Source organism: Medicago truncatula, chromosome 6 (genome assembly GCF_003473485.1).
Source record: "Medicago truncatula cultivar Jemalong A17 chromosome 6, MtrunA17r5.0-ANR, whole genome shotgun sequence".
Taxonomy (NCBI): Eukaryota; Viridiplantae; Streptophyta; class Magnoliopsida; order Fabales; family Fabaceae; genus Medicago; species Medicago truncatula.
Window position 1 is genome coordinate 8116615 of NC_053047.1, and position 10391 is coordinate 8127005.

General features: G+C 33.2%; 1 protein-coding gene across 1 annotated transcript; it reads right to left on the reverse strand.

The window, feature by feature from the left end:
* Positions 1 to 625: 625 nt before the first annotated feature.
* On the reverse strand, positions 626 to 5365 carry LOC25495698 (glyceraldehyde-3-phosphate dehydrogenase 1, cytosolic). Its single transcript, XM_024785316.2, has 11 exons — positions 5338 to 5365; positions 4929 to 5029; positions 4518 to 4633; positions 4075 to 4174; positions 3560 to 3706; positions 3390 to 3450; positions 2954 to 3051; positions 2282 to 2424; positions 2077 to 2160; positions 1222 to 1311; positions 626 to 802 (listed from the first exon to the last, which is right to left on the reverse strand). Exons 1-11 carry the CDS (start codon positions 5363 to 5365, stop codon positions 757 to 759), a joined length of 1014 nt encoding a protein of 337 aa, XP_024641084.1. The 3' UTR covers positions 626 to 756.
* Positions 5366 to 10391: the final 5026 nt, after the last annotated feature.

A 10391-nucleotide genomic window follows, 5' to 3' on the forward strand; every position in this document is an offset into this window, starting at 1 on the left:
ATGACAGCCACCTTGTCTCTCCCTTGTATGGGTAATGTGAAGTAATATCCTCCTCTTGTGCCTTCAAGTTCAATGGTGATGAGTCTTATATATGTAATGTAGGCATTTCAGCTTGTGGCAGACTTATCAGGAATCCTAATGGCCGTTCTTTTAATTTAGTAATTTTACTTGTCATATCGGTCGGACCACTTTAGTTTTGGCTAAAATTTGGGGCTTAGTGCATGGTTTGAAGTTGAAATGTAATAAAGTCTTAATCCTATATCAGTTTTAAAATAAACTTCTCATAATGGTTAACATGATTTTCGCCTCAAAAGACTCGTAATCTTCATATAAAGCTCCTTCTTGAAGAAGCTCTTTCTTTTATGGATTAAATTGATTTGAAGTTGACATGTAACGCCGTTTACTCTAGTTTGCTTATTGGTAATGAGATCGTAGATAGGGATGTACAAAAATTAAAAAACCAAAAATCGAATCAAACTGAGAAACCGAACTGCACAAAAAAAAACCAGAAATTGACAAAATTCTTCCAATATTCTTCCAGAATGTAAACATATTCAAAAAAATTCTTTAGAACTGTATATAAGATGAAAACTAATCCAAAATATAGAAGCTTGAACACATGAATTAAGTTGTGTGGAACAATATTCTCGTCATTTAACAGAAGCAAAATTATTCCAAAAATCTACTTTACTGAATGCTTGATTTGTAAGATAGAAGTGTCATTGCACTAGATGTATGCCAAAAACTCCTTGCACATTAACCAACTGAAGCCATGTGTCGGATCAAGTCAACCACGCGTGAGCTGTATTGAGAGAAAGAAAGAAAAAAAAATTAAAAACCAAATTTAGGATTCAAAAGGTACATAACTTCAGGAATATGTGTAATTGTAACCTTTATCTACACTTTTTTTTATCAACTTTATCTACACTTATTTATAGTATATATACCAATGATTTGATCTTGATTGTAATGCAGTCTCGTTAAATCATATTAAATCATATTGAACTGCAATTGATTCAACCGGTTTTCTTGTTTATCTGTCATCTAATCCAACCGTAGTTGAACTAATTGAAACGTGAACGTAAGGTCTGACCATCTGAACCGTAGTTGAACCAATTGTAATATTATTTATTCTATCACCTTTTACAAAATTGATATTCGAAGAAATTTATTAATATATTAGAGGAAGAAAAAGAAGAATGTTATAGAAATTTGTCATACCTGTAGCCCCATTCATTGTCATACCAAGAGACAAGTTTCACAAAATTGTTATTCAAAGAAATTCCTGCCTTTGCATCAAATATGCTAGACCTGCAAGCATAATGTGGATCATATGGTAAGCTGCATGAAACTAACTCATTTGCACAACTTTAAACTCATAGCAAAGAATTTTCATTTTATTTTTTCCTCATAGCAAAATTGTTATGGCTTGAGAGCTTCTTAATCCTACACGAATTCCATTCGGATTATTCCGTTAGACAAAGGTTCAACTAAGAAGCTCTCAAGCCCTAACATTAGTCCTGGTCAAAGTTTGCAGTTTTGCTCTCCCCTTGGGAATGAAGCTTAATTGTGAACTTCACTTAATTCTCTAGAGAAAGTAACAATCTAGCATAATGGAAATAAGTCCATAAAATTATGAGGGTGGAGTCTCATGTAGTCTGCGGTAAACCGGTGATTAAAAATCCGCTCAAAATTTTGACAATGACCAACATCGTCATCTTTAAGCAGATGTGCATGGTCTTGCATGTTTTGACATTTGACACAATGACCTGGTCAGTATTGATTCAACAAAACAAAAAAAAACCTTAATTAAATTTTGAAACACTAACATGCTCCTTTCTTTTTAATTGTCAAACCAACACCAATCGAGTCATCATCTCAGACGTAAGGACGAATAATACTATGAGCTTCTACTTACAAAGAGCAATATTAATTGTTGTAAGTTTCAAGCCATTTTCAAGTACTGGTCTGCCATGAACCATGTGAAATACTTCCTCATTCTAGACATCACCACAAGTCCAAAACAACTATATTAGGTGCAAAATATAATTTGGTAACAATTGGTACCATCATTACCTGCTGTCACCAACAAAATCAGTAGACACAACATCATCCTCTGTGTAACCAAGGATTCCCTTCAAATCTCCCTCAGATGCTTGCCTATTAAAAATGTGTAGACAATAGAAAATTAGCATTCACTATAGTAAATACATTATAGGAAGAAAAAAAAATAAACAATATATATTCTTGTCCCTTAAAAGCAAAAGTTTTTTATTCTTACTTAATTGCAGCTTTAATTTCATCATAACTTGCTCCCTTTTCAAGTCTAACAGTGAGGTCAACCACTGAAACATCTACAGTTGGAACTCTGAATGACATTCCTGTCAACTTATTGTTCAATGATGGAAGTACCTTACCAACAGCCTGCAAAATATGAAAAAAAAATATATAACTAATTATGAAAAAGTTAGAATAATAGAACATAACATAGTAAATGTAACAAATGAAAAATTAACAACCTCTATATGTAAAGTTTCCATTCATTTCATTGGCTTAATTGACATTACTAATTTTCAAAGTTATTAACATGACTTGCAAAGAGTAGTGTTTGTAGCTTGTTCCAATAAATTGCTACTACTTAATTGAAAATGTGATCAAAGGACCTATAAGGCATTGTGAGAGAATAGCAAATCCATTTCTAAAATAAGTAAACAAGAAAACAAAGATCGATAAAAAACTACGGTCTCCGACACTAGAGCGACTGATGTTGTTTTCTATTATGCAATAGTTAGAGTTGAAGAATACACGCTCTGTTTAAAAACTACGGTCTAGATTACAACGATACGTGTATGAGTCCCATAACAATATTTTGTTCAAATCTATTTATGCTATAGCACTATAGCGCTGGTATGGCCGCTATTTGACAACAGTGATTTATATACAAGTCAGATACCTTTGCAGCTCCGGTACTACTAGGAATGATGTTAACAGAAGCAGCTCTACCACCTCTCCAATCCTTCATTGATGGTCCATCCACAGTTTTTTGAGTGGCTGTATGACAAACAAAGACATGTTTGGATTAACTTATTTGAGTTTATATAGTATCATAAGCCCTTGTGAGACTGTTTGGAAGAGCTTATGAAACAACTTAAGATATGTCTATAAACTGTTTTCAGCTCATTTTCAAAAGCTTTCTAAGATTTCTTATAAAAACAACTTCCAGCTTAACAAAGCATATTAAATTTTTTAGAAGTAGCTTATGCATAAGTGCTTATATAATAAATGTTTCTGCATACGTGCTTGATTCAGTTGATTATTCAAATAGAGTGTAAATCATGAATTATTTGGAGCTAAGAAGAATGCATAGCATAACATAACATAGTACTTACCAGTAATAGAGTGAATAGTACTCATAAGACCTTCAACAATACCAAATTTGTCATGAACAACCTGAATATATATATTTCAACAAGAACATTGGATTGAGATTTTTGTTTTTTCAATATATGATAAAAAAAAATATTTATTTCCAAATTTAAGGAATTATGAGACAAACTACCTTTGCTAGTGGAGCAAGACAATTGGTTGTGCAGCTAGCATTAGAAACAATATGAATATCCGACTTATATTCTTTCTCATTGACACCAACTACATACATTGGTGCATCCTTGCTAGGGGCTGAAATAATTACCTTCTTTGCACCACCCTAAATATCAAAGGATATAACAACAATTAATTTAATAGAAAAAGATTAAACATGAAATCAAACAGGTTCTAAATTTTATGTTTTTAATGTAAATATCTTGAACAAGTAGATAAAATATTAGCGTTGTCCATCTCAGATGCAGAAAATAACGATTTTTCCAAAGTCCGATGTGCTATAGCATCGCAATATCGGCAATTTTACAACATTGAATGTATGTATATTATGTTTTTACATTATCACATCATAGGTATTATATAAGATTGTAAACAAAGCTTGCCAAATTACTTGGTAAGAAAAATATAGATTCTGCAGTCACATATAAAATTAATTTACAACACCATATGTTATGTGAATATTCATTGTCAAACCTTCAAATGGGCCGCAGCCTTGTCTTTATCGGTGAAAACTCCGGTAGACTCAACAACATATTCAGCTCCAGCCTCACCCCATGGAATTTCCTCAGGATTCCTGATAAAATAGGAATTAAAAAACATAGCGGATAACTTATAGCGCATTCAATAGTACAATCAAAATAGTTATTAGGCAACAGCTGTTCTCTGACCGTCTCACGTGCTTATAGTGTCTTTTTCAGTTACTTATAATGCCTTTTTAGATACTAATCCAAGTAGCGTTTGAGTTTATAGTTTCTAAAGTTTTATATTTATCGATTAGTTCAACCATAAATTTTACCAAACACTTCAAATTCAATCCGTTAAATTATAAGCTATAATTTCATTCCTTATCAGATAGATAAATGCAATGTGCTATATTTTACCAACTTTAGGGTTTATTTACTTGTAATAGAACATACCTTACACCAAAAACAGTGACAGGACTACCACCAAAAAGAAGAGTTTTGGTGTCCTTGACTGTAATTTCACGGTGTTTCAAAACCCCATGAACTGAGTCATACTTGAACATGTAAGTCTGCATGGAAAGCATTTCCAAGTTATTATTAATATCGATAAAGAAACATTATCGATAAAGAAACATGAGAGTCAAAATCGTACGTTTGAAGTTATTGTATGCGATTCCAAACAGAAACTAATTATTATAATAATATGTTTGGTTCCGCGTTTTCTACTGCAATCTTGCATCCCAATGGCTTTTTTACCGTGCTTTTCAAAAGCTAAAAATGCAGTTATTTTCGTCAATGTAAAAAGTCATTGTGCTTTTGAGAAACAGCGACACAGTACCAAACGAATGCTAAGTGGTTCCTTACCATGTAATCAGTGGTGATGAAAGGATCATTAACTGCAACAAGCTCCACGTCATCTCTCTCCAATGCCACCCTGGCCACCAAACGACCGATCCTTCCAAATCCTTCATTGTCACAAACAAGATCATTTACGAGTTATTACATAGCATACAAAGCATGTTCCGCGCGCGCGCATATACACCATATTAAATAACTTTTTATTAATGTAAAAATGTATAAAAGTGTGACTCGATATCGTCCTATATATGTCTATAACAACCAAGAAAAAATGTAAAAAGTTGCCTATGTTTATTTTATTTGTGAAGTAATATATGTGATACACATTGATTTAATGATCCAAGTAAAAACATGCTGAAACATTTAACTAAATTATGTGACATAAAAAAAAAAAATAATGTCATTATTGTAGTACCATTGATGCCAATCTTGATCTTTCCCATGACTCTTTCTCACTATGACTTAACTAACAAGAAACAAAAGAAGTGTAACAATCAAAGAAGATCAAAGAGAAGTGGCAGTGTTGATGCATATATATTGGACATAGCGTAAGAGAAAGTTGTGGTGTGATGTGTTCCACAAAGTTTGTGGTTCAACCATGCATCCTTTGATCTCGAGAGAAATTAAGGTTCAAACGCACAAAACATAACTGTCCCCAAATAATTGGACAAGAAGAATCAGTCAAATCATGCACACGTATATTCCAACTTGTTAGCTCAAAAGATTAATTAGAAGGTACAGATTCCTTAAATTAAAAATAGAATGCACGATTTTATTTTTTTTTAAGAAAATAATGTACGAATTAAAAACAAATTAAAGTTAAATTGTTGAAAAAAAATAAACATAATTTAGAAGTTATAGGATCTAGCAGGTGCATGTTGCACGTATATGATCAAGTGTTAATATATTAGGAGTGACCGGTGGCGGAACCACAATAGGGCTCTGCTATCATCCCACCAAAACCCTAACGTGCCTTCACCATCAGCCACTCCCAATATAAACACTTAATCATGTGTAAGATGTACCTGCTAAAATCGTATAACTTCTAAATTATTATTTTTTCAATAGTTTAGCTTTAATTTATTCTCCGGTGCACAATTGACACTTTCAAGTTATTCTCCGGTACGTGTTACCTTCACACTTTCAAGAGATACGGAATGCGTAGTTAATTAGTTTAAATTTTTGTAAGTTATGTAGTTTAATTTTTTTATGATCAGGACGGTATAAATTTGTTGCACAAGAATATACTTTTTTAAGGATAAATATGCATCATAAATATTGTATACGGTTTCTTAGTATATTCTAATATTATTTAATGATTTTCTTATTCGAGAAAAAATACTAAACAATCAAAAGAATAAAGGGGTTTGTAGGTTGAATTATTTTTTTAAGTGTGGACAACTTATTCAATTGATCAAATTATTTGTATTTGTTGTGGTCCTTTCTTAAGGAGTATATAGTGTTAACGTCTCCCCAAAACATAGTGAGGGCCCTAGCCCACCCAAGGCTTAACATAGTGTTGTACTTGATCAACTATTACTCCATGTTTATTAAAACATAAATTTCGTGAGCGTGTGAAGAAGCATGTAATCAACATTTCTCCTCAAAACATCAACTTTACTCACTAGTTTTTTTTTTTTTTAGCTTAATGATGTGTTTCGTCCTTGCAATTAGGCGTCATTTAAAAATTAGTCCTTGTAATCGTTAATCCTGGCAATTTACCCTTGCATTATTTAATCATTTAAAATTTCGTCATTTGACCAACTTAATCACCGTCAAGTCATCAAATTAGCAAAATGGCACGGGAATGGACAAAAATACCCTCGTCTTTATTATGAGAAGAATATGAAGACAGGGGTAAGAATGTCATTTCACAAATGGATGACGAGGGTATTTTTGTCCATTCCCATGCCATTTTGCTAATTTGATGACGTGGCAGTGATTAAGTTGGTCAAATGACGAAATTTGAAATGATTAAACAATGCAAGGGTAAATTGCCAGAATTAGCGATTATAGGGACAAATTTATAAATGACACCTAATTGCAAGGACGAAACACATCATTAAACCTTTTTTTTTGTTTTGACAAAGCTAAAAATTCAATAAATGTTGTCAGGGGCAGCCTGAACCTCATACAAAAAGTCTTAGAGACAAAAACAAAAAGAAACAAATCCAACAAAAAGAAACAAACCCTCCTAAAACAGCAAGGAGGGAAGAAAAACAGCTAAAGCATAGAAAATCTAGTAAAGACAATTCCCCTAAAATTCCAAAGGATGCACTTCATGCTTGGTCCTTAATGCGAACATTAGTTTTCTTATGTCTAGTTGAAACTCAGACAGAACTGTTACCATCTAAGGTTTTAGCAGCTTTCTTCCAGCCTTTCCTGCCTGGTTTAATAAAACCATCTTCAGGAGTTTCCTTCAAATTGGCTAGGGTACCAGTTGTGTCTATATCATGCTCCAATGAGCTTTAACAGTTGCTCTTGTGAGCCTCATGGTCAGTATCAGGTTCCAATGTACCATCAGTGGTATCAGTGTCCTCATCCCCCCAATACTTACTCAAGATTTTACCATCTTTCAAACAGGTAGCAGTCAGATTTTTAGGGCCAACAGTGAATTGCACCTTTCTCTTATCTTGGCCTAAAATCTCATCATTGATTGTGACAGGAGTAGGCTGCAATGTGATGGCATCATCAAAAAAGGGGTTTGCAGTTACTACAAGAGACTCAATAGTAGCAGTGGGGAATGACCTCCCAAGAGTGCTACCCTGAGCTAAGGAAGAGGGACCTGTAATGAGGGATGCCTTCTTCCCATTGACCGGGCCCAATAGAGGGTTACTTGAACTCAAAGCAACAAAGTTAGAGTTCCTTTTTACCAAGTTACCAGTACTATCTAAGTTTGTGTTGTGATTCAAGTCCTCCTTCCTTAGTGAATTATCTTCCACATTTGGATTTTTATCACTGTGCATATCCAGTAAAATGGGGATCGATTCTTCATCACTTGTCTTAGCATACCCTATAACATGCTCAGTACCACCTTCAAGCAGTTCAAAGGAATTGTGAAGTGTCAACTTAGCTGAATTACTCTGATCTGGGACATGAGCCTGAGGTGCAGTGTGATGTGCAATATCATTATTTTCAGGAGCTGAAATCTGACCTTCCTCAAAAATCATCAGCTGAGACATAAGGCACCTCATGAATGTCACCATGAACAGAAGCCTCAGCAGGTTTAATATCAGTTGCATCAGTGTGAAGGGGAGCTTGTTTACCAACCCCAGTAGAGGCACCTTCATTGACAGAGAACTTAGCAGTTTCCTTATGAATCAAGTCAGGTTTGGGTTGAATATTTCTCACTAGCTTTATTGACTGGTAACGAAGAACTAAATACATATGAAGATGCATGTAATCATCCTGGTTGGTAAGATGCGATGCAGGCTGAGCTTAAGGCTCTACAAGAAAATCATACATGGAAGAGTTAGTTAGAGTAACTCATCTATAAATGTGTATTATGTACTTTACTTTCATTCATTCAATAGAATCAAATTTTCCTTTAGATTCATTTCTCTCTTTATTCACTCCAGTTGAGTTTTCTATTCTACATTGTGAATTTTTACAATGCAAAAATACATTCATGATTGTCTTAAAAATATTAGATTGGAGAGTTGCAAACCATTCTAAACCCCAATGGTTTTGAATTAAAAACTAAGTTGAACGATGATGCAGAAAAAACATATCAAAAATATGTCGAACGCTTGTTGATTCCTCGATTTATTCCACAATTACGAAGACATATATAGTTCATTTACTTAATTTGGTTTCCAAATTTATGATTGAATCGAGTATAAGCTTCAATTTTCATCGACAATGAGAATTGAACATTATTTCTTAGGCACGAAGAAGCTTGGAGTCAAGTATGTGAAGAAAGAAAAAACCATGTTGGCTAGATATACTAATATATTCATATATTATTTTTCCAACTACATCAAACATTTTAATCTCCTTGTTCTCCAACTCCATTGAATAATTTATTTAGTAATTGACCATAACTAATCATGTTTCTCTTCATACTTGGAGCATACAAGACCTCATAAATGATAGATTCATGGCCATATTTTCTTTTCACTCAGACTTAACAACTACTCGAGGCAACACTACAATATTATTTGCAAATCTACTTCTTTTCTTCCCAATTTCATCATGTTTCAGGAACCACTCTTTGTTCCTTGTCATGTGATTGGAGCATCCTATATGTCTAGGTACTAAAAATTGGATTTGTCACTTTCCTATGTAGTATTATACATTCTTAAGAGCATGTTCAATTTCCCTAACTACTACTCATATTTAGATCATGTAGGAGTTGTTGAATCCAGGATCCAAATCGTGGAACTCTAACATTATTCATATAGTCTACCACTAATCTAATTCTACAATTATCCTAAAGGTGCAGCTGTTTGATTCAGTTACTATTCAAGCAAATCAAATTACGTAGTTAATATAGTCATCGAGCAAATTTAAGAGCTTGTAACCAACCTTGAACTTCCTAACTCTTTCTTGCTGTGATTTATACCTACCTAACAAGAAACAAAAGGGTGTAACAACCAAAGAAGATAAAAATAAAAAATAAAAAAGTTACAATGTTGTGCTGATGCATATATACTGGATATAACGTAGGAGAAAGTTGTGTTGTGATATCTTTCGTCCAAAGTTTGTCTCCAACCCTTTAAAAAAAGTTTTATTTGAGTAAAAAGAAAATAACCATTAGAGTTTATACAGTTAAAAGAAAATGTTAAAAGTAAAAAATGCAAGTAAAGATTGATTTGAGAATCAATGAGTAAATAGTATCTAATGGAATAAATCCATTAACATTTGTTTGCATGTTGTAGCGTGTGTTAAAGCGTCACGGGACCATTTGGTCTTAGGGATTTACCACCTCAGCTATCATGGTTATCATTATGCCATTAATCTTATGAGGTTCACACACTACAAAAATCAAATCATGCAACATATATTTTACGAAGCTTCACTGATGCAAAGTTATTTGTGTGGGTCTGTCATCTAAGTGATCAATTTAGGTTTCAAGGATATGGAGTTCAAAACAATTTGTTCAAAAGATATAAAGATGCAATAACATACTAAGACACAAACATGTATTAAAACTTCAGTATCCCTTACAGGTATGCGCGGTGTTTTGACTTTAGATCCAGTACACTCCAATGTTGCAGTATTCAAATCGGTTGTTACAACATCCTATCCGAAATTTATCATAAAATTACTAAAATTGAATTATAAACCTAAATTTCAATTGTGAACCGGAACCAAGGAGAAATAGGAATTGCATGCACTCAAAAGCTACATAAAGTGGGAGACTAAAAAAAAGGTAAATAAACACATAACTTGAGTTGGGACAAAAATAGAAAGATTTTTTATTTGTTTTACATATTATTGCAATGATTGACAATAATATCAACAAAT

Excerpts from the sequence above, each read along its gene's own strand:
- LOC25495698 (XM_024785316.2), bottom strand. The coding sequence starts at position 5,365 with ATGGGAAAGATCAAGATTGGCATCAATG. Across the intron at positions 4,175-4,517 it reads GTCACTGTTTTTGGTGTAAG|GAATCCTGAGGAAATTCCAT; the intron begins GTATGTTCTATT and ends CTATTTTATCAG. Across the intron at positions 3,451-3,559 it reads GTCTTGCTCCACTAGCAAAG|GTTGTTCATGACAAATTTGG; the intron begins GTAGTTTGTCTC and ends ATATATATTCAG.